The sequence below is a fragment of the Stomoxys calcitrans genome, chromosome 1 (assembly GCF_963082655.1).
Source record: "Stomoxys calcitrans chromosome 1, idStoCalc2.1, whole genome shotgun sequence".
Taxonomy (NCBI): Eukaryota; Metazoa; Arthropoda; class Insecta; order Diptera; family Muscidae; genus Stomoxys; species Stomoxys calcitrans.
In genome coordinates, this window is record NC_081552.1 from 73,442,780 (window position 1) to 73,467,738 (window position 24,959).

General features: G+C 39.2%; 1 protein-coding gene across 2 annotated transcripts in view; it reads right to left on the reverse strand.

Moving 5' to 3' along the window:
- Nucleotides 1–24,959, reverse strand: part of LOC106089530 (frizzled) — a 396,830-nt gene that overhangs the window by 49,507 nt on the left and 322,364 nt on the right. The window contains exon 5 of one of the 2 annotated variants that reach the window (XM_059370232.1): nt 18,803–18,933. The exons of the other annotated variant lie outside the window; for it this stretch is intronic. Within the exon in view, the coding sequence (XP_059226215.1) occupies nt 18,890–18,933 (44 nt within the window). The 3' untranslated portion in view covers nt 18,803–18,889. Of the gene's footprint in view, nt 1–18,802; nt 18,934–24,959 lie in introns of those variants that run through there. 2 annotated transcript variants of the gene reach the window in all.

Below are 24,959 nucleotides of genomic sequence, written 5' to 3' on the forward strand. Positions count from 1 at the left end.
GCATTGACATATCTCCAATGCCTTCAGGACCACCGAAACGCTGTACACGTCCAAAAGCCTATATGATTCCTTGTTTAACGGAATACAGAAGATCTCGGGGAGGGCGAGGTACCTCCATCTCCGAGTTATCCCGATGTCAACTAGAAGGGATTCTTGATCGACTTCTTGCCTAGATCGGCGATGGCCAATGGGTTTGGCATAAAACACGGAGAGGCAGTGCTGGTTTTGTTCAAAATAGCTGAGCATAATTTGTATACCCTCCACCATAAGATGGGGGTATACTAATTTTGTCATTCTGTTTGTAACTACTCGAAATATTCGTAACTACTCGAAATATTCGTAACTTACGTCGATCTAGCCATGTCCGTCCGTCCGTGTGTCTGTCGAAAGCACGCTAACTTTCGAAGGTGTAAAGCTAGCCGCTTGAAATTTTGCACAAATACTTAATATTAGTGTAGATCGGTTGATATTGTAAATGGGCCATATCGGTCCATGTTTTGGTATAGCAGCCATATAAACCGATCTTGGGTCTTGACTTCTTGAGCTTCTAGAGGGCGCAATTCTTATCCGATTGGAATGAAATATTGCACGACGTGTTTTGTTATGATATCCAACAACTGTGCCAAGTATGGTTCAAATCATATAATCATATAAACAGATCTGGGGACTTGACTTCTTGAGCTTCTAGAGGGCGCAATTCCTATCTGATTTGGCTGAGATTTTGCAAGACGTATTTAATTCTTATTTTCAACAACTGTGCCAAATAAGGTTCAAATTGGTCCATAACCTGATATAGCTGTCATATAAACAGATCTGGGGACTGAGCCTCTAGAGGTCGCAATTATTATCCGATTTGCCTGATATTTTGTTCGACGGATCCTCTCATGACCATCAACATACGTGTTTATTATGGTTTGAATCGGTCTATAGCCCGATACAGCTCCCATATAAATCGATCTCTCTATTTTACTTCTTCAGCCCCGAAAGGGCGCAATTCTTATTCGAATTGACTGACATTTTACACAGGTCTCCAACATATAATTTAATTGTGGTCCAAACCGGACCATGCCTTGAAATCGCTCTAATAGCAGAGCAAATCTTTTCTTATATCCTTTTTTTCCTAAGAAGAGATGCCGGTAAAAGAACTCGACAAATGCGATCCATGGTGGAGGGTATATAAGATTCGGCACGGCCGAACTTAGAACGCTTTTACATGTTTACTATAACTGGAGAATGAACGTTGAAAAGAGAATTAAACGGAGGCTGAGTGCGCTCTAATCGTGGCACAACTCAAAAGCCAGGATTAGGAAACTTGAACCAGGGGCGGTCCAGTGGATGCACACTTCTTTGGTTTGGCTTATCCTTATCTATGGGCCTTTGCCTTTGTACTTTTATGTAGAGGTCGTGGCGTTGAGGTCTGCCTTCTAACTGAGGGAGTCGGGGACATTCGGCCATTCGTTTGTTCTGCGAAAGGCCCTGGAGTGAACCGATTACGTGGCTTTGGATCTTTCTTCGATGGCGACTTGGAATTTGTCTTCCCGGAGAAGGAACTTTGGGCTGGAGGTGTCTCGAGCTTCTCCGGTCCCTCAATTTGCATGGATGGGTCCAAGTTAAATGGGGGCACTGGAGCAGGGATTTTTGTTGAATTCTTAGAGTTTATGGAGTCCCATAGAATTTTGGAGGGGTGCAGTGTTTTTCATTATTCATGTTATCTCTACACAATAAAATAACAACACAAATTAAAAAGACAACCTTTGAAACTAACAAATTTATAAGCAGCTGATTGTTATTGTTCGCTGGAATTAATATACGTGTGTTCCCTTTGACAGTTGTTCGGACGAAAACTCAAAGTCGGGTAAGGATGTTGAGTGGACCAAACTACTCACCATTTTTAATGTTGTCAGTTTCGGGTAATAAGAGAGGCCCATGGCCTTATTGGGGTCTAATGCAACACACCATATAAATATATCCAAATATATGTAATCTGATCTGGACTACACTCGGCACTGATATTGAGGGGCCCAATGCAAAAACACAGCACCCAATTTCAATAAAATAAGGCCAAAATGCGGATGTATGGGCTCAAAAATTCAAATTGGTTTTAATGGGAGCCACATTTAAATATAGCCCCATATTGAACCTATTCGGTCCAAATATCTGGTGGCCTAATGCAACTCATAACGGCCGCATAATAAATGCGGCCGTTATAGGCTCAAAACTCTAAGTCGGAAGATCGATCTGTATGGCAGCTAGATCCAAATATTGTCCGATTTGGCCCATTCAGGACGCAGAATATGGATATGTACCATATCATAGCTCTATATCTCAATGGTGGGTGTAAGGATAAAATTTCGCAAAAAATCTACCAACACCAAAATGGGCCGTCCATCCGACAAAGCATTTAAAATTTAAAGTAATTACTACCAAATTTTGTAGAAAAACGCTGATCCTAGGCTCTTTTCATTTAAAAGCCATACCACAGTTTGTTCATTTGCTAAGGAAAGTAATACTACAGTCTCTGAAGTGTCAACGACAAATTTGGTAAAACAGGAAATGGGAGGTTTCAGGTGAACGTCTCTTTTTCATCGTTCATAGTCGCCATTAAGCTCCGAGGTTTTAACTGTCGTCTTTTTTGTTAAGAAACAAATTTTGAAGAGAAAAACTTAGGATTGCTTTTTTGCTCATTTCATTTTTTTTCATTTATGTCACTGAACGCACAAAAAACGGCATGGATTATGGCTTAGCAAAGGCATACATATTAATTTCGCCATATGGTTTCTGGTTGAACTTTGAGCATGACTCCCCCCATTGACTTTTGTGTGGATCCATTCATGTCTTGACAATTCATTTGGCCAACTACAAAGCCGGCCATCCTAAGCGCTTATTAACATTTTCAAAAATATATGTGCGTTTACACAGCGATTTTTTGTTGTTTTCATTGTTGTTGTTTTTGTTTGAATTTTTTTGCTCTTGTCAAACATTTTGACAACTACAACAAAATGTCAACATTGGCTTGACATCGCCAGCACAACAGCAACAACAACCACAAAACTTTTCCATTAACCATAACTTTTCTGAGCAAGAATGGAAGAAAAAACAAACAAAAATTGTGTCTTAAAATGGCTAACAGCGTAAAACATTGGTCTACAAAATAGGAAAAACAGTCAAAGACAAGCAATAAAAAAAGGAAAACAAAACAGACCCATAAAAAATGGCAAAATTTGTTTATTTAAAACGAGGCAAAAAGTTTTGTTTGCAACTGATATTTGTTGTTGCTGTTTTCCTGTTTGTAGGAGTCATTAGGTTCAAAGACGTTAAAGCACCGTGGGATTGAATAGTAAGAAATATAGGTAGGGATTAGTACATGTCTATATATTGAAGCAGATGGCAACCGAAAGAAACCAAAGGTGCTACACTGGCTTTAAATTTCTCCTTATAACCGGAAAATACTGCAGAAGTCTGCCTCTTCCTGCCTCCAGTTAGGACTCCTATCAGCCGTCTGAGGTTGTGCTTCCTCAGCCCCAGAGTAGGCGACATTCAGCTTCGTGAAATATTCCTCCACAGAGATTTTTCATCGCAGCTATCCATATAATCAGGTCACTCCTCATCTGCGCAGTCATCATCTAAGTAGTGGTCACCCTGTCAAGAAGCACGAGCAGGTGAGGGCTCACTGATTTCGTAGCATGATCCACACATGAGCCTAACAGTCTTTTCCGCAGTTCGAAACAGCACTTTGCATCTTCTAACCAGTCTCGACCCCACATGTTCGACGGCAGAGCCTTCAGCGTCGCATGTTTATTCACGTATATCGTGATAGTCTGATCCAGTACGTTCAAAAGCATGTACGATTCCCTGATTCAATGGAATCCAATAAAAACTGCTGCCCCATTCCGTGCCATTATTCAATTTAGACCCATCTACTCTCTTTTCGGGATAATTTCATCAAACCAGTCAATAAGTGAGGACTTCACGCATTGGATATCAATTCCCCCGGAATAGAAGAATGCCGAAAGTTTGAGAAGGGGCAGGTACCTGACTTCCTCAGTCTAAGGACGATCTTCGTTGGCACATATCTATCATACAGGTACAAAGGCCTAAGATCGACAATTCCATTAAGCACCTGCTCAGTACACTTTTCCTTGCCTTAGAGATCATAAACGCTGTGGTACCTATCTATCATCCTGCGGAGGCAAAGTTGACCAAAGCGTGTTACCACACCAAATGTTTACAGTAGAGAATCGGCAGACCAACCGCCGTAAATATCCGCTGCCTAAGCCCCAACTGTTTCCATCATCGTTCCATCTCCTGCTTTGTTACTGGCGAAGAATCACCTCAAGTACTTGGTGTCCGGAGAAAGCGGCAGCTTTACTTCATCCAGGACAGATCCAATCGTAGCAAAAAACGTGATGAATTTTCTGTAGATTTGTACGGGAAATGAAATCCACACGGCGCTGCTGGTGCTCTAAATTCGTTGGTGAAATTATAAAGCAATGTCCAACTTGAATGAGCTGCCACTATGCATGCATTTTAGCGCATGTAGAAGCACTAAATGGGATATAAGAAATCATTACTACTCCATTAGTCTTTTAAAAACGTTACATGATCTGTTATTCGTTAAAACACAAAAAAAATGCTTCTATGCAGGAATGAAACTATATATGCAGATAAGGAATCACCCGCTTACACTAGATCTCCCAAAATGCAAATGCAATAGCACTACAATTTTAGCATCGGAAAAATCCAATAATTGAATTCTTCCCTTACGCAATTACTAAAAGAAGCGCTGAATTCCTTGGATCAAAACACCCAGTTTATTCTCCTGGTCAAAAGCACCATCGCGGTCTTTCTGATGTTTATGCCAAGCCCGTTGGCCACCGCCCATCCTGACGGGTTTCTCAACGCCTCCCACACGGGGTAGAGAGGAAACGGTCACCTCGCGCAGAGAACGACCTTCATCCTCCACTTTTCAAAAGACCTCAGAGTCCCATTGATCAGTAGAAACAACAAAAGAGTAGATTAGACCCAGTCTTGGGGAGGTCTTCTTGTCAAAATGTTTCTCATTATCTGCCATCTGCCTTTCATCATCGAATTAACCCAATTCATTAAAAGGGATTGGGACCTTTGGTGCTACTGCGATCCTATTGATATGAGAAGACGCAGGATGATGATTGTTCCCTGAAAACGGCCAGCTATATCATCTTGGCGAAAAGTACCAGCCTAGTCTTTTTAATGTTGGCATTGTCCATACAGACAGCTTTCTCAAAAAAGGAAATAAAAACGCTCCTTGGGGAGTTCCACTTGTCACAATCTTCCTTTTCGAGACCTTCGGCAGTGATGAGTTGATAGTCCGGCCTTTATACAGAGAAATAGATACATTTAGTGTTACTGTACCACAATTTTTGTGAGAACATACATGATTATGCTTGGACACCTTTCTGGTTTCCCTCCAGACACATAGCCCTCTTGTCATTCTGAACAACTGTAGAAGCCTGAAGTGCCTGACTGGAAGAGACTATCAATATTGATGACTCGTCTACGCTCCGCAATGTTCCAATTTTCCCTGTAATGCAAGTGAGCTTACCTCTCTGCTTTTATAGGATGGGGGGTATACTAATTTCATCATTCCGTTTGTAAAATCTCGAAATATTCTTCCAAACCCATAAAGTATATATATCCTTGATCGTCATGAGATTTTAAGTCGATCTAGATATGTCCGTCCTTTGTCTGTCGGTTCGGATTGTAAATGGGCCATATCGGTCCATGTTTTGATAAAGCTCCCATATAAACCGATCTTGGATTTTGACTTCTTGATCTACTCTCCGATTTGGTTGAAAATTTGCACGTAGTGTTCTGTATGTTTGTGTATGTCTTCCAACAACTGTGCTATGTATGGCTCATTTCGGTCCATAACCTGATACAGCTGTCATATAAACCTGCGATCTTGACTTCTTAAGCCTCTAGAGGACGCAATTATCATCCGATATGGCTGAAATGTTTTGGTTTGTCTCGCAACAACTAGTCAAGTACGGTTCATATCGGTTAATAACCGTATATAGCTCCCATATTAACCGATCTCCCTATTTTACTACTTAAGTCTTTAGAGGGCCCAATTCTTATGCGATTCGGCTGAAATTTTGTACAACGGTCTCTCCCATGACATTCAACATGCGGTCGGAATCAGTTTATAGTCTGGTACAGCTCCCACATATAAACCGATCTCCCGATTTTACTTCTTGCGCCACTATAGGGGCGCAATTCTTATCCCAATTGGCTTAAATTATACACAATGACTTCCAATATGGTCTCCAACATTCAATTCAACTATGGTTAGAATTGACCATAACTTGTTGTAGCTCCAATAGTGTAGAAATTCTGATCCATTATCCTTTGTATGCCTACCGGGCAAAGATCCATGGTGGAGGGTATATAAGATATGGCCCGGCCGAACTTAGCACGCTTTCACTTGCTTATACTCACAAGGATAGGATATGGGTATGCCAAGTCAACATTCTGTTTGGAACGCCTTGCAATATCAATAGTGTTTGTTTTTGTAGAATCGAAAAATCACTGGTACAAATCCGTGAGAACTGCTACAATTGGTGAGAGCTGAGGTATTATCGAGATGAAACGAAAAAAAAATTCAAGGTCCATAGTGGTACGGCCGCCTCTAGGCAGGACCCTAAAACTTGTCGCTTCAGCATTTTGCAAAATTGTTCGGTCTGCCAAATCTACATTTGTGGTCCAAATGTAGATTTGGCAGACCGAATACAATATGTCTAGGGGTATTCGAATTATAATTTTTATTTCTTGAAATTGCGGCCGATACCGGCTTTGTATTTTGCGATTTACGAAGGCATTTCGCCTTGCCAAGAGGCACTCGGACAACTTAGCGCCTTGATACTTTGCACTTAGCCCCAACCATTCAAAATTTCAAAGAGTATCTCTACCCCATCTAAAATTGCTTGCTTGTTCTCTGTTCATATCCTCCACCATAGGAAGGGAGAATACTACACTTGTCGTTCCGAAATATTGATGTGCGACCCCATAACGTATGTAAATATTTCCTTAACTCCTCGACATTATGATTTGATCTAACCATGTTCGTTCGTCCATTCGTCTGTCGAAATCACGATAGCGGTAGAACGTAAAGCTAGCCGCTTGAAATTTTGCACAGATACTTCTTATTGACGTAGGATGTTTTAGATTGCAAATGAGTCTAATCGGTTTAGATTTGGGTAAAGCTCCTATATAAAGTGGCTATTCGATTTGAATTCTTTATCTATCTTGTCTATCTTTATGATTTCCAATACTCGTGCCAAGTATGGTCCAAATCGATTTATAACCTGATATAGCCCGTATATAAACCGATCTCCCGATTTCATGTCTTGAGCCACTGGAAGCTGCAATTTTTGTCCGATGTGGCTGAATTTTTACATGTTGTGTTATGTTAAGAATTCCCACAACTGTGCGAAGTACTGTTCAAATCAGTCTAAAACTTAATATAGCTCCCACATAAACCGATCTGTCGATTTCACGTCTTGAGCCTCTGAATGCCGCATATGTTATCCTCTTTGGCTTAAACTTTGTAAGTAATGTTATGTTACGAATTCCTCCTAACCTGATAATCTCATCTCCCGATTAACCTTCTTTGGCACCTAGAAGATTTAGTTTTTGCCTGGTTTGGCAGAAATTTGGTACCTAGAGCAAAATTATGCCCTTGAACTAAATTTACTTTGTGTAAATTTTTTACAGAATCCATGGTGGTGGACTACCAAGATTCGACCGGGCAAACTAAGCACGTTTTTACCCAGCAAAAACTAGGTAAGCACATGACATTACACACTGGCATACCATAGCAAATTCTTGTTACTGTAGGAATACATTATAATGGGTTACCTATAATGAGTTAAATAATTACTTATTGGTAACAAGAAAATAAAGAATACCCAAAAATTAAGCAATAATCCAAAAGAAATTGTGAAAACGCAAAGAATTCAGTTAAATCTTAAAGTAATTAGAAAATTCCAAAGAACTCAATAATTTTTATACCCTCCAGCATAAGATGGGTATAAAAATTCTGTTTGTAACACCTCGAAATATGCGTCTATGGCCCCATAAAGTATGTATATTCTTGATCGCCATGTCATTTTAAGTCGATCTAGCCATGTCCGTCCGTCTGTCTGTCCGTCCGTCTGTCCGTCCGTCCGTCTGTCCGTCCGTCTGTCCGTCCGTCTGTCCGTCCGTCCGTCTGTCCGTCCGTCCATCTGTCTGTCGAAAGCACGCTAAATTTCGAAGGAGTAAAGCTAGGCGCTGATTAATATCTGCACCCTCTTTTCAAACTAACCTCACCTAAAGCTAGGCGCTTGAAATTTTGCACAAATACTTTTTATTAGTGTAGGTCGGTTGGGATTGTAAATGGCCCAAATCCGTCCATGTTTTGATATAGCTGCCATATAAACCGATCTTGGGTCTTGATTTTTTGAGCCCCTAGAGGGCGCAATTCTTATGCGATTTGACTGAAATTTTGCACGTGGTGTTTCGGTATCAATTCCAATATCTGCGCTAAGTATGGTTCAAATCGGTCCATCGGTTTTGACATAGCTGCCATATAAACCGATCTTGGGTCTAGATTTCTTGAGCCTCTAGCGGGCGCATTTCTCGTCCGATTTGACTGAAATTTTGCACGAGGAGTTTTTGTATCACTTCCAACAACTGTGCTACGTATGATTCAAATCGGTTCATAATCTGGTATAGCTGTCATATAAACCGATTTTGGGTCTTGACTTCTAGAGCCTTTAGAGGGCGCAATTCTCATCCGATTTGACTGAAATTTTGCACGTGGAGTTTTTGTATCACTTCCAACAACTGTGCTACGTATGATTCAAATCGGTTCATAATCTGGTATAGCTGTCATATAAACCGATCTTGGGTCTTGACTTCTTGAGCCTCTAGAGGGCGCAATTCTCATCCGATTTGACTGAAATTTTGCACATGGAGTTTTTGTATCACTTCCAACAACTGTGCTTCGTATGATTTAAATCGGTTCATAATCTGGTATAGCTGTCATATAAACCGATCTGGGATCTTGATTTCTTGAGCCTATAGAAGGTGCAATCCGATTTGGCTGAAATTTTGTACAACGGCTTCTCTCATGACCTTCAACATACGTGTCTAATATGGTCTGAATCGATGAATAGCTTGATACAGCTCCCATATAAACCGATCTCCCGATTTTGCTTCTTAAGCCCCTACAAAGTGCAATTCTTATCCGAATGAACTGAAATATTATACAATGACTTCTACAATGTTCAGCATTCATTTATGGTCCGAATCGGACTATAACTTGATATAGCTCCAATAGCACAACAGTTCTTATTCAGTATTCTTTGTTTGCCTAAAAAGAGATACTGCGCATAGAACTCGAAAAATGCGATCGATGGTGGAGGGTATATAAGATTCGGCCCGGTCGAACTTAGCACGCTCTTATTTGTTTTCATTCTTTTTATGACTTTGGGATTAATTTTTGATATTTATGCCCTACACCACCACTGTGGTAGGGGGTATTATAGATATGTGCATTTGTTTGCAACGCTAAAAAGGAGAAGAGCTAGACCCATTGATAGGTATACCGAACGACTCAGAATTACTTTCTGATTCGATTTTGTCATGTCCGTCTGTGAGTCCATGTATTCTTGTTATCAAAGTGCAGGTCGTATTTGTTGTACAATCATCACGAAATTTCGCACATATCACTATCAAAATTGGGCACAGATTATTCTGTTACTGCTCTTAACATATCTGCAAAATAAATTGCCCGAATTTATATTTGAAGGGTAGGTGTAGGGTATTATGTAGTCGGCTCCGCGCGATTTTTGCCTTTCCTTACTGCTTTTTATTTAAAATTATTAACATTCAGAGTATTGACATAAATTTTCCGTACTATTCTACCAAACTTATAGATAAAGTGGCCCTTAGCATGACCTTTCCCAAAATATTAGGCTTTTAGTACCACTGTAGCTTTCCTATTTTAGAAACCTCTTCAATAATTGTGGGACAATATGGAAACAAATGTAGATTGAAGGAGTTCAAAATTCTCAAGGCCTCTTGGAAACTTCCAGGGCTTGCTTTCTGGGCATTTATTAAGTTGGCGGGTATGCCATTATTTTAAAGCAATAAGTCTTATTAAATCGAAGCTATTATTAAAGGGTGATTTTTTTGAGGTTAGGATTTTCATGCATTAGTATTTGACAGATCACGTGGGATTTCAGACATGGTGTCAAAGAGAAAGATGCTCAGTATGCTTTGACATTTCATCATGAATAGACTTACAAACGAGCAACGCTTGCAAATCATTTTCAGTGAATCGACAAATTTTGTTCAGCGATGAGGCTCATTTCTGGTTGAATGGCTACGTAAATAAACAAAATTGCCGCATTTGGAGTGAAGAGCAACCAGAAGCCGTTCAAGAACTGCCCATGCATCCCGAAAAATGCACTGTTTGGTGTGGTTTGTACGCTGGTGGAATCATTGGACCGTATTTTTTCAAAGATGCTGTTGGACGCAACGTTACGGTGAATGAACACATTTCGAACCGAACACTGATTTTGGTAATAAAATTCAATGATTTGCAAGCGTTGCTCGTTAGTAAGTCTATTCATGATGAAATGTCAAAGCATACTGAGCATCTTTCTCTTTGACACCATGTCTGAAATCCCACGTGATCTGTCAAATACTAATGCATGAAAATCCTAACCTCAAAAAAATCACCCTTTATTTTCCATACTTCGGTATGTTCAGAGGTGTGTCATTGTATTTACCACTTCAGTATTTGTACGAAGAATTCATTATTTGTCATCTGGTCGTTTGTTTACTCTGAAGCACTTTCCTTGAAGGTCATGCCCATGTTAAGGTATTATTGCGGATATATCTACTAGTAAGTGTTTACAAAATCTTATTTCGGGTTATGACATTTTGCTGGGCACTTATTTTATCTATCCCAAAGTTCGCCGCCTGTCTGTCCGTCTGTCTGTCGAAAGTTAACATACCCCTATCCCATAATCTATAATGAGGGTATTAAAACTGAACTCAATTAAGATGGTAGCTCCTTTAAGGATTTTTAATACTTCAATTACCTGATCAAAATTACTCCTATTTTAAAATTACTGTTTGTCCCACTGTCTGCTCAATCCCAGATGTAACTTGCCTCGTGCAAAGATGCATTTACCTCCTTGGAGCCAATCCGCCATGAGTTTGCTACAACCATGTGAACATCAAAACATGGAAACGACATATGCAAAAGTATGCTTCGCGCCAAAACTAAATGAGGCAAATGTTGTTGCAAAAGTTTTTGGGGATAATGTCAGACCTGATGCCTCCATATTGGGATTTAGGTATGCCGGGCTTAAATGTTAAATGTCGCTGTAGCTTAAGTTGTTTCTTTGCATATGACAACAAAAGCTGCGATAATGACTATGATGAGATTGAATTTTTACCTGATAAACCGAATTGCAAACAATGTAGGGAGAGGAAGGAAAAAATTGATATTTGGTTAAGAAATCCTGCAAAGCAGTCAAATGCCATGTTTGATAAAGTCCCCTTTTTGGGGCCAATCAACAAAAAACAAAACAGTAAAGACAAAACAAACCATAATTGCTAGGATAAGCAAATCATTCAAAAAAGGTCGTTATGACAATTTGAGCTAAACAAAAAATGAGCACAAAGGGTAATCATCCTCAAGAGAATGGGGAACGATATACCAAAAGGGACTAAAGTAAGAGGAAAGAAACAAAACTATTTCCGTTTAACGGAAGGCAATGGACGCATATCAATGCTTGCATTTCATTTCAAGTTTGCTGGGAAATAAGGTTAAGTATATCTACTTTCTACGAAATTCATTTTTTTTCTCCTTAAGTCTGGGTTTCTCCATTTAGATGGAGACCCGATGGTGTGGTGCGAGTAATTTCATGGCACATTTCCTTATGTTCTCTTCTCGCCATTTACGTTTGTTTTGGGGCTTCGCTAAAATCTTATTTAAATTATACATATTATTAAACTAATTATAGCCTCGGGTATGGATTTGGTTTAGTTGTGAAATATGAATTTCATAGTTATTATGGGAGAGAGTATTGCTTAGACCAGACACTATGTTATTTGCTTGATTTTCAATGAATTTGTATACCCACCACCCAAGTATGAGGGTATATTCATTTTGTCATTCCTTTTGCAACACATCGAAATATCCATTTCCGACCCTATAAAGTATATATATTCTTGATCAGCGTAAACATCTAAGACGATCTAGCCATGTCCGTCCGTCTGTCTGTCTGTCTGTTGAAATCATGCTAAAGTCTTTAAAAATAGATAAACTTTGCACAGATTATTTTTTTGCCCATAGGCAGGTTTAGTTCGAAGGTGAGCCATATCGGAGGCCCTTTGACATCCTTCTACAATTTGGTTCAGATCTCCCTAGATTTGGATATAGCTGCCATATAGACCGATGTCTCGGTTTAAGGTTTTGGACCGCTAAAAAGCGTATTTTTTATCCAATGTCGCCGAAGTTGTCAGCACAGTGAGTTGTCTTAGGCCTCTCGACATCCTTCTGCAATTTGGCCCAGATCGGTCCAGATTTTGATATAGCTGCAATATAGACCGATCTCTCGATTTAAAACCTTGAGTCCATAAAAGACGCATTTATTGTCTGATGTCGCCGAAATTTAGGACAGTGATCCTTCTTCAGTTCTGCCCAGATCGGTCCGTATTTGAATATATCTGCCATATAGACCAATGTCTCGATTTAAGGTTTTGGGCCGCTAAAAGGCGCATTTTTTATCCGATGTCGCCGAAATTCGGCACAGTGAGATGTCTTAGGCCACTCGACATCGTTTTGCAAGTTGGCCTAGATCGATCCGGGTTTGAATATAGCTGCCATATAGACCGATGTCTCGATTTAAAGTCTTGTGCCCATAAAAGGCCCATTTATTGTCCAATGTCGCCAAAAGGCCGCTAAAATGCGCATTTTTTATCCGATGTCGCCGAAGTTGTCGGCACAGTGAGTTGTCTTAGGCCACTCGACATCCTTTTGCAAGTTGGCCCAGATCGGTCAAGATTTGGATATAGCTGCAATATAGACCTATCTCTCGATTTAAAATCTTGTGCCCATAAAAGGCCCATTTATTGTCCAATGTCGCCAAAATTTGGGACAGTGAGTTGTCTTAGGGCCTTCGATATCCTTCTTCAATTCTGCCCAAATCGGTCCGCTGCCTCATAGACGGATCTCTCGATTTAAAATCTTGGGCCTATAAAAGACGCACTTATTGTCCGATTTCGAGGAAATTTTAGACAGTCAGTTGTGTTAGGCCCTTCGACATCGCTCCACAATTTGGCGCAGGTCGGTTCAGATTTAGATATTGCTGCCATATAGATCAATCTCTCGATTTAAAATGTTGGCCCTATAAAAGACGCATTTATAATTCGATTACGCTGAAATTTTACACTTATGTTAGGCTTTTCGACATCCGTGTCCTAGATGATTCAGAATGGTCTATATTTTGATATAGCTGACAAAAAGACCAATATTTTGTTCAACAAAATTGAACAGTGACTTGTATTTATTAGACTACTCAATGTCCGTGCAGAATTTGGTCCAAATCGGATCATATTTCTATATAGCTGCTATGAGGGCATAAATTATGCATTTTCATAGGATTATGACGAAAGGTGGTTTACAGATATATCCGAGGTGGTGGGTATCCAAAATTCGGCCCGGCCAAGCCTTTTACTTGTTCCATATAGTAGCAGAGCTAAGATTGATAATAAAATGAAGTTATATAATTAAGAAACATTTTGTCACGCAATGATTTGATTTCCATTCAAGTATAACCACTTAAAAGCTTTTTTGGCTTAAGTCAAAAATCATTAATAACATAAATCAAAATTCTATGTTTTCTATATTGTCTATACAATATTTGTCGAAATATACAATATTTGTCTAAGACCCAATAAAGTATATGTATGTTCTTCATAGTCATGACATTTTAAGTCGACCTAGCCATGTCCGTCCGTCTGCCTTTGGAAAGCAAGCTAACTTTCAAAGGAGTAAAGCTAGCCGCTTGAAAACTTGCACAAATACTTCTTATTGGTGTAGGTCGGTTGGGATAGTAAATGGGCCGTATCGATCAATGTTTTGATATAGCTGCCATATAAACCGATCTTGGATCTTGACTTCTTGAGCTACTAGAGGGCGCAATTATTATCCGATTTGACTCAACTTTTGCATGAAGTGTTCTGTTATGACTTCCAACTACTCTTAGCACAGTAGTTATTTCTCTAGTAGGCCGCTACTGTGATACGGGGTAAGTTTGCTTGTCAAAGTCTCTGTGAAAAAAATTTCTGAACTGAACTTTGTTCTTCAGGCTAAATTCGAGTTGAAAGTCGATTCTCGGAATATAAGCTTTAATCAAAGACCATCAAATGTGTGATTGTAATATGAATCTTTTCTGACAAACACCTTCTTCTCTGTTGCCAAAGATTGGTTGCTGTACTTGGACATGTACTCGACTTGTACCGGAACAAACAGCAGCAGTTTATAGATACCGGAGGGGCCCAACACCATGGAGCACTTGGATCTGCGGATAAATTCAAAAATTTGTCCAGGGTAAAATATAAGAGTTGATCACATCCGTGCACTAACGCTCACGGGATGCACTATAAATTGACGGTTGAACAATTTATGATTGAACATCTCCGCAGATCAGTCACTCCTAAATGCGACTGAGGTGTTATAACTCCTTCTACTGGGGTTCGAGATCGACTTGACAATTTGCAACAACCAGAAATTCCGCCTATAATCGTTGACCACCCAATTGGTTTTCAGATTAATTTTTTCCATTATAGGCTTAGTAAGATTGAAGCTACTATTCCCGTCACACTATTCTGTGAGTTTTCCTATCTACGCCGTGAAATTGGGACACAGTTGGAGTATTCGACAGACTGTGACAAACCGAGCGGTTGCTGCTGATGGTAGTTTATTGAAGCTGCGACTGGTGTACCTTGTGAAGCCTTTTTTTCTGAGAGATAAACGTGCAGTGTTCAAAGGTTATGGAGTCGCTTCTTGGAAAAAGTAATGGGGATATGGTCTGAATCCAACGAAAGATACATCATTTAACAGAATGGGTGATGACTGACCAAGTGCTCCTATCACCCGCAATGTGGAGTTATTTTTCTGTTCTGCCAAATCCTAATCATGAAGTGTACAATTTAGTGAACTTTGACTTGCAGATCATTTTTTTGCTTATGTAAACTTATAAAAGTAGGAGTTACAGAAAGCATAGAATTTTGATTTATGTTATTAATGATTTTTGACTTAAAACACTATGCTCGCTGAAGTACAGGGATAGTGGTCCCAACGTATATTGTTTAGATCCCTTGCAAATGTGACATCTCGGCCACATATATACCGAATGGGTAAGATCGAAATATGGTCCCATTTGAACGAAACTTGCCATCGACACTGCTCAAGACGGCAAAACAGAATATTGGTGTATATGACAGCTATATTTAAATATTCGGGAAGTATATGTAGGGGACTAAAACAACTCATTGTACCAAATTTCAACCAAAATGCTCCTTTAATGGGCCCAAGAACTAAAATCGGGAGACCAGTATATGTATGTGGCAACGATATCCACATATGGACCGATCTGAATCATATTGGACACGGATGTCGAAAAGCCTAACATAGCTCACTGAACCAAATTTCAGCGAAATCGGAAAATAAACTCGCCTTTCATGGTTCCAATCGGGAGATGGGTCTATGGCCTGCCACCTAAATCCAAATATGATGTTGTAGAACTTTACACAGCTCAATGTGCCAAATTTCAGCGAAATCGGGTAAGAAAGGCTGCTTTTTTAGGCCTAAGAACTGAAATCGGGACATTGGCATATATGGCAACTATATGCAAATATAGATGATCTTGACTGTAACCGGCATTAATGCCGAATATATTCGAGATCACCTATTGCGGATGGACCATATCGGTTCAGATTTAGATATAGCTCCCATATATACCGCAATTTTTGTCCAATTTGGCTGAAATTTTACATGTAGTGTTTTGTTATGACTTTCACCAACTGTGTAGCTCCCATTTAAACCGGTCTCTCGATCATCCTTGTTCGGTTCCGAGAAGCTTTAATTTTTGCTGGTTTGACGGAAGTTTGGTATGTAGAATAAAATTATGCCCTACAACTACATTTATTTTGTATAAATTTTTAGCAGAATCCATGGTGGTCGGTTCCCAAGATTAGGCCCGGTCGAATTTAGCACGCTTTTACTTGTTTTTTTTTTATTCGGAGAGTTTGCAATTGCAATCAGATTTGCAATTGCAATCAGATTTGCAATTGCAAACTCGGCAGATCGGTATAAATGGCAGCTATGTCAGGCTATAGACCGATTTAAACCGTACTTGGCGCGGTTGTTGCAAGTCACAACGTAACACCTGTGCAAAATTTCAGTCAAATTAGACTAAAATTGCGGCTTCCAGGGGCTCAAAAAAACCAATTCGTGAGATCGGTTATTTTGGGAGCTATATCCAAATCTGAACCGATATGGCCCATTTGCAATCCCCAACGACCTAAAGCTTTACGCGTTCGACCGCTACCGTGATTTCGACAGACGGACGGACGGATATGGCTGGATTGACTTAGGATGTCGAGACGATCAAGAATATATATATACTTTACGGGGTCCTAGATCAATATTTCGAGGTGTTACAAACGCAATGACTAGATTAGTATACCCATATCCTATGGTGGTGGGTATAGAAAATGACCATTTTTTCACCAATTTAGAATTTGATGAGCCATGACTATGTATCTTAAAGGCGAAGTACATTTTTCCAATACTTATTTCATAGGTTGAACACTTATCTATCATATGCCGTTTAAATCATTCAGTTACCACGCCACTATACGACGTCCACATTACTGCCGAGACATAAGCTAGTATTGGGCTAACCATAATCTTGAGGAGCCAGTTGAGTATTTTCGGATGCAGACCCCTTCTCAAGCCTAGTAAGCGTGGTTCTCATCACACCGCCAACCCTGAACCTGTTGTAAAATCTTTATGTTGCACATCTTCTGCTCCTGTAAAGCCGGTAGACTATTTGCAGAGGCAGACCCTCTTTGAAGCCTAAGGTCTCCCTACCGAAGACAAGCGTCTGTAACCTTCTCAGAATGTTCCTGCAGATGTCAGTTTCTTAGTTAGGCTAGGTAAGAGTGGCAGTCCTTTACAGTCTCACTTAGACAATTTTAAGTCCATTGTGATACCACAGTAGCGACAGACAAAGGCCTCTGGCGGGAATCGAACCCACGATCCCTGCACTGGCAATCCAAATCGGATAAGGAAATCGCGCTGATGGGGCGTTTCTTATTGAATAATCTTTGTCTCACTCATAAACAGGCAGATTTATGTTGTCTACGGGTTAACGTTTAGACCCACAGGTCCAGCTCAGTCTTATGATATCTCCGCGATTCTTCTTTGTATGATAGTCACCTATAGGTAAGACGATAAATCATCTTTCTGAAGCGTGGTCTGTGCCACTCTTTGCTTTATTGTTATGTTGTTTAGCCAACAATGTATCCACCTATTCTATACCACATGACTTAACCTGTCTCTCTCAAAATCAAAGAATTATTTTATCCTACGCACAACCTCGTTTAAGACGGTCTCCGCTGATCGCCATTTTTATGCATCGATTTTGACTAATCTCTCTATAAAAACGGAGCCAAAGAAATAGTGCAGTATCCAAAGTGCTTGCCTATGCCAAAGAAGGCGTTTCATGGACAAAAAAGTTGATGTAAAGTTGGTCAGGGCTTAATAATTTTGGGGCGATGATTTGTCGATTTCTGTAGGAACTATTTTAGAAGACATTTGAGGACTCAAAAACTCCGAAACAAATATTATGAACGTAGGCCACCATAGCGCAGAGGTTAGCATGTCCACCTTTTACGCTGAACGCCTGCGTTTGAATTGAGAAACATTTTTGAATGTAGTTATCCCCTACTTATGCTAGCGACATTTCTGATGTACTATGTAATGCCAACAAGCATTATATAAAAACTTCGCCCCGATCGATCTCGGCTATAAAAAGGAGGTCCCTTAACTTTGAGCTCATAATCTTGTATCGCACAATACCCATGGTTATGCCAGAACTTTTCCACCTGTTGCCAATTGGAATGTTCGTGGGCAAATTTTGCATTGAGTATAACAAACTTCTCCACTCTAAATTGTTCCTAAACAATTTTTGGCCCATTTTCATTTCTATTTTTGCCTCGCAAGCATCTTTATCATTATTTTCGTTGAAATATCTACCATAATAAAGATAATGATAATGATTAATCAAAATTACGTTTTTAAAATTTAGATCCCATCCTAATTTACTTAAATAGAGATACAGTAAATTTTGTTTTATGATTAACTCGTGTCCACGCCGACATACTCGTGTTTTGTGAGTTGTTTTCTCTTAATTATTATTAATGATAAACTAAAATTATAGTTTATGATTGTTTTTTTAAGGTTTTTTGTTTCATTTCCAGTTTTTTGTCTTTTCTTTTAGGTTTTTCGTATACGGTTGTTGGGGTAATTTGAAATGCTTAAGGTCTTAACCCTTTAATTGCCAAACGATTATGGGGAGACACCCCAAAATGTTGGACAATTTCAGCGAGTTATTATACTAATTTTCAAATGGAGATAAAGTGTTTCAAAATTAGGAGGTTTAATTTGTAAGTGAGGCTTTTTACTTCCTTGATTATCGTATGAAGTGGCGCTGGGTGCTGGTGATTTTGAAGTTGATTGTATTTTTACTTTCATTAGCGACTATATGTATTTGTAAGCTTACCCTATATTATTCCGAAAACGTATTTTCTTGTTAATCTTACCTGTAATGAAAATTAAGAGAGAAAAATGATTTAATGAAAATAAATATAGTTTATGAGTATGGTTAAGGAAGTTATAATTTTTATTACTCTAAAAAGTTCCATTGGTGTTTTGCCGGCAAATCATAGGTTCCTGAAAAGTACTTAGCTACATATAATAATCCTAACAATGAAGAAATGAAACTCGTTTTTTATACCCTCCACCATAGGAAGGGGGTGTACTTATTTCGTCATTCTGTTTGTAACTATTATATGCATCTAAGACCCCATAAAGTATATATATTCTTGATCGTCATGAAATTTTAAGTCGAACTAGCCATGTCCGTCCGTCTGTCTGTCGAAGGCACGCAAACTTTCGAAGGAGTAAAGCTAAGCGCTTTTGAAAATTTTGAAATTTTGCACAAATACTTCTTATTAGTGTAGGTCGGTTGGGATTGTAAATGGGCTATATCCTGCCATATAAACCGATCTGGGATCTTGACTTCATGAGCCTCTATAGGGCACAATTCTTAGCCGATTTGGCTGAAATTTTGCATAAGGTCTTTTATTATGACTTCCATCAATTATGATGAGTATGGTTGAAATTGATCCATAACCTGAAATAGCTGTCATATAAACAGATCTGGGGTCTTGACTTCTTGAGCCACCAGAGGGCGCAATTATTATCCGATTTGGCTGAAATTTTGCACGACGTGTTTTGTTATGACTTTCAACAACTGAGTCAAGAAGAGTTCAAATCGGTCCATAACTTGATATAGCAGCCATTTAAACCGATCTGGGGTCTTGACTTCTTGAGGCATTAGAGGGCGCCATTATTATCCGATTTGGCTGAAATTTTGCATAAGGTGTTTTATTATGACTTTCATCAACTATGATAAGTATGGTTGAAATCGGTCCATAACCTGATATAGCTGCCATATAAACCGATCTGGGGTATTGAGTTCATGAGCCTCTCCAGAGAGCAATTCCCACCCGATTTGGCTGAAATATTGCACGACGTGTTTTTTTATGACTTCCGACAACTGTATTAAGATAGGTTCAAATCGGTCAATAACCTGATATAGCTGCCATATAAATCGATATGGGATCTTGACTTCTTGAGCCTCTAAAGGGCACTAGTATTATCCGATTTGGGTGACATTTTGTACAACGGCTTCTCCCATGACCTTTAACATACGTGTCGAATATGGCATGAATCGGTTTATAGCTTAATACGGCTCTCCTATAAACCGATCTCCTTATTTTACTTCTTCAGCCCCTAAAGTGCGCAATTCTTACTAGATTTGGCTGAAATTTTCACAATGATTTCTACTATGGTCTCCAATATTTATCCTTTGTTTGCCGTGGAAAGAGCTCGACAAATGCGATCCATGGTGGAGGGTATATTACAACAGATTCAGCCCGGCCGAACTTAGCACGCTTTTACTTGTTTTAACATATCTATGAAATAATCCTGAATTGCATAAATTCCAAGCTCGGGCGAAAAAAGTGCCTAAAGTCATTGTTTAAATTAAGAGTTTGAATTTAAAAGGCTGTTTTATTGAATTAGCACAATATTTGGCACATGTCTAAATTGCACCAGTCAATTGATTTGAGGCAATCTGAAGATTTTCTAAATAGGCCTTACCATTAAAAAAATGAGAAAACGAGAATCGGGTAAATAGACATTTTGAAACTTTTTTTACCAAGATTTTTTTTTGTGCCGTAATAATTGTCCACTTTATAACCTGTATAGCAGTGCATTGTTATTCTTGTTCTATCCTTCCCATTACTTTCTCACTTTCCAAATTCCTTTGTTCTGCGGTTTTGTGGTTTCCTCTAAGAAAATCCAACGAAAGAAAACTCGAAGCCTAATTTCCCTCGTAAATGGAGCAATTAATTTCACAGCAAGTAGTCGATCCTATGGTGTTTTGTATCGAAAATGTTTCGTAGTAAAAAGTAATTTAGAATGTAATTAGCGTTCATGTCAAGTGAATACCATGAAAGTGTGGATAAGCGAAAATGATTCAAGGCAAAAAATACAAAGAAGATGGAGTAACTGTACGCATAGGGGGAAAAGGAAATAAAACTGTAAAGCTCTAACGTCTTCAAACTCTTGCAGATGGAACGCATTTGTCAAGTCTTTGGATGTTTTCTGTTTCTAGGCACAAATTAAAATAGGAGATCCTAGTAGAAAGATTAAGTTGAAAAGTGGGCGTGGATTTTAATCCGCTCCATGCCACTATGATATACAACTAAGGCAACAATTGGCAGGTTGCCCCTTTTATATACTGAAAATTAAACTCGAAAGGGTCTGTCACGAATTCCGTGCTACACACAAAATTCTTAATCTAATCTCTATTACATGTCCCTAAATTGGTATTAAGTCAGATATGCTATCGTCACGGGATGCATAGGACTAAGAGCGCACCTATGTATGCAGAATAGATGCTGTAAGTGGTAGTGTGTTCAGGGTACGTGAGGAAGATGACGAAACATTCGTTCATTGCCATAGGAAATGAAGTGCGTCTGCGTAGATAAAACAGATTTTGAAAAAACAACAACTTTTGTTGAAAAAACAACGAAATAATTTGTTAAATATTCTGCAACAATTTATTTTAAATTTGAAAGACCGAGAGTAAAAATTTTTTGTTGAAAGGCACTCGCTCTGCAAGCCAACATATGACAACCACAACGATAATAGTCATAAGCAAAACAAGTAAAAGCGTGCTAAGTTCGGCCGGGCCGAATCTTATATACCCTCCACCATGGATCGCATTTGTCGAGTTCTTTTCCCGGCATCTCTTCTTAGGCAAAAAAAAGGATATAAGAAAAGATTTGCTCTGCTATTAGAGCGATATCAAGATATGGTCCGGTTTGGACCACAATTAAATTATATGTTGGAGACCTGTGTAAAATGTCAGCCAATTCGAATAAGATTTGCGCCCTTTGGGGGCTCAAGAAGTAAAATAGAGAGATCGATTTATATGGGAGCTGTATCGGGCTATAGACCGATTCAGACCATAATAAACACGTATGTTGATGGCCATGAGAGAATCCGTCGTACAAAATTTCAGGCAAATCGGATAATAATTGCGACCTCTAGAGGCTCAAGAAGTCAAGATCCCAGATCGGTTTATATGGCAGCTATATCAGGTTATGAACCGATTTAAACCATACTTGGCACAGTTGTTGGATATCATAACAAAACACGTCGTGCAAAATTTTATCCCAATTGGAATAGAATTGCGCACTCTAGAGGCTCAAGAAGTCAAGACCCAAGATCGGTTTATATGGCAGCTATATCAAAACATGGACCGATATGGCCCATTTACAATACCAACCGACCTACACTAATAAGAAGTATTTGTGCAAAATTTCAAGCGGCTAGCTTTACTCCTTCGGAAGTTAGCGTGCTTTCGACAGACAGACGGACGGACATGGCTAGATCGACATAAAATTTCACGACGATCAAGAATATATATACTTTATGGGGTCTAAGACGAATATTTCGAGTAGTTACAAACAGAATGACGAAATTAGTATACCCCCCATCTTATGGTGGAGGGTATAAAAAAAAACATCAAAGCCAAATGTGCCCTGTAAGCAATTTTTGCCCAGTTTTCTTATGTTTTGTAAAAAAATTTGCCGATTTCTTCGAATTTCTGCACATTTTATTGTTTTAATGACCAAAAATCTGCAAACATTCTGCACATACTCGAAAGGGAATTTATTTTTTCGTCGTATTTTTGTACTCACGAGCATCAGCTGAGAGTTGTTTTCATATTTTCTGTACGATTTCGGACTTGGGCCATGTTTTGCATACCGATTTTCTTTGTACCGAAAATCTGCAAAAATTTTGGGTTTGTTGTTTCGTATTTTTTCGTATTTCGGAGAATCAGCTGAGAGAAGCCATTGTACAAAATTTCAACCAAATCGGATAGGAATTGCTCCCTGCAGAGGCTCAAGAAGTTAAGACCGCAGATCGGTTTATACGGCAGCTATACCTGGATATGGAGCGATGTGAACCATACTTAGCATATCAGCTGAAAGTCATAACGAAAAACTTCAAGCAAAATTTCAGCCAAATCGGATAATAATTGCGCTCTCTGGTGGCTCAAGTAGTCAAGACCGCAGATCGGTTTATATGGCAGCTATACCTGGATATGGAGCGATGTGAACCATACTTAGCACATCAGCTGAAAGTCATAACAAAAAACCTCAAGCAAAATTTCAGCCAAATCGGATAATAATTGCGCCCTCTGGTGGCTCAAGAATTCAAGACCCCAGATCGGTTTATATGGCAGCTATATCAGGATCTGGGCCGATTTGAACCATCCTCAGCACAGTTGTTGAAAGTCATAACAAAACACTTCATGCAACATTTTAGCCAAATCGGATAATAATTGCGCCCTCTAGTGGCTCAAGAAGACATTAGATCGGTTTATATGACAGCTATATAAAGTTACAGATCGATTTCAACTATTCTTAGCACAGTTGTTGAAAGTCATAACAAAACACCTCATAGGAATTGGGCACTCTAGATGGTCAAGAAGTATAAAACCCAGATCGGTTTATATGACAGCTTTATCAGGATCTGGACCGATTTGAACCATTCTCAGCACAGTTGTTGGAGGTCATAATAAAACACCTCATGCAAAAATTCTACCAAATCGTATCAAAATTGTGCCCTCAAGGGCTCAAGAAGTCAAGAAGTCATCTATATCCAAACGTGGACCGATATAGCCCATTTACAATCCCAACCGACCTACACTAAAAAGAAGTATTTGAGCAAAATTTGAAGAGGCTAGATTTACTCCTTTGAAAGTTAGCGTGCTTTCGACAGACAGACGGACGCACGGGCGGGAGCACATGGCTAGATCGACTTAAAATGTCATGATGATCGAGAATATATATACTTTGTGGGGTCTTAGACGAATATATCGAAGAGTTTTAAACAGAATGACGAAATTAGTACACTCCCATCCTATGGTGTATACCCTCCACCATAGGATGGGGGTGTATGGTATCAGGATGATCATACATACCATCATGATATATAACGTGTACATTGCAAGATGTTTCTGCACTGCGTCCAAAAACGATCAAATTATTATATCTCGCCTTCTTGAGTTGCAGGCCATAAAAGTAAATGAACTCGCCATTTCAAAGAGTAACATAAATTGAAAGTACTTGCGAAAACTGGCATAAGAGTATCTCAATATGGCCATAGGATAAATGGCTATCGATCAAACGTTATCTTCTTTATGGTTTTAATTAACAATGGTTTAGTCTGGTGTTCTTTCGTCTCTTCATGCTGGTGTCTGACAAACATACGCCCCTACAACTTAGAGAGCAGCAATTTTAAGTGTCATGTTGTTCTTTTAATTTTTGCTTTCAGCAAAACTTTATGTGTGGGCCTCAAAGTCAGACCATGCAGAGGTACTTCAAAGCCAGCTACGGCTTTAGTTTTAAAATTCAACGAATGCCAGCTAAAGAACTAAGCAAAATGAAAATAATGAGATGTTGTTAATCTTGCCACACAGCGCAATTTCGAAATCAATTATTTAACTTTAATTAAAACGAAAGAAATACGATACTGCTCTCATCACATTTCTGGGGGGAACCCTCATGTGCTCCATTTCTACTCTACCATTCATCCTGTCTCCCAGCGAAGGCATAATGAAGGCAAATACTACTCAAAGATTAACATCTTCCCATTGAGGCAGCTCAGCAACATTTTATCATGCTACTATGTTGGCGGCATTTGCTTGCATTGAGGTACTGAAGGATAAATAAATATCTGCAAATTTAGAGATCTATATCAAGAGGCATATATATCGCTGCTGAGGCTGCAGATAAAATAAGCGGCTTGCCTTAGGAATTTCATACAGTCACAGGTAGGTAGCTGGATAGATAATTGCAGGATGCCCAACAAGCAACGAGAGTGTCAATGGCAATGGTCAAGTTAAAACTAAAAACGACAGACAGTAGGAGACAGCCATCAGTTAGGAACACAAACGGAAAACAGCAAAACTGATTTCAAACCA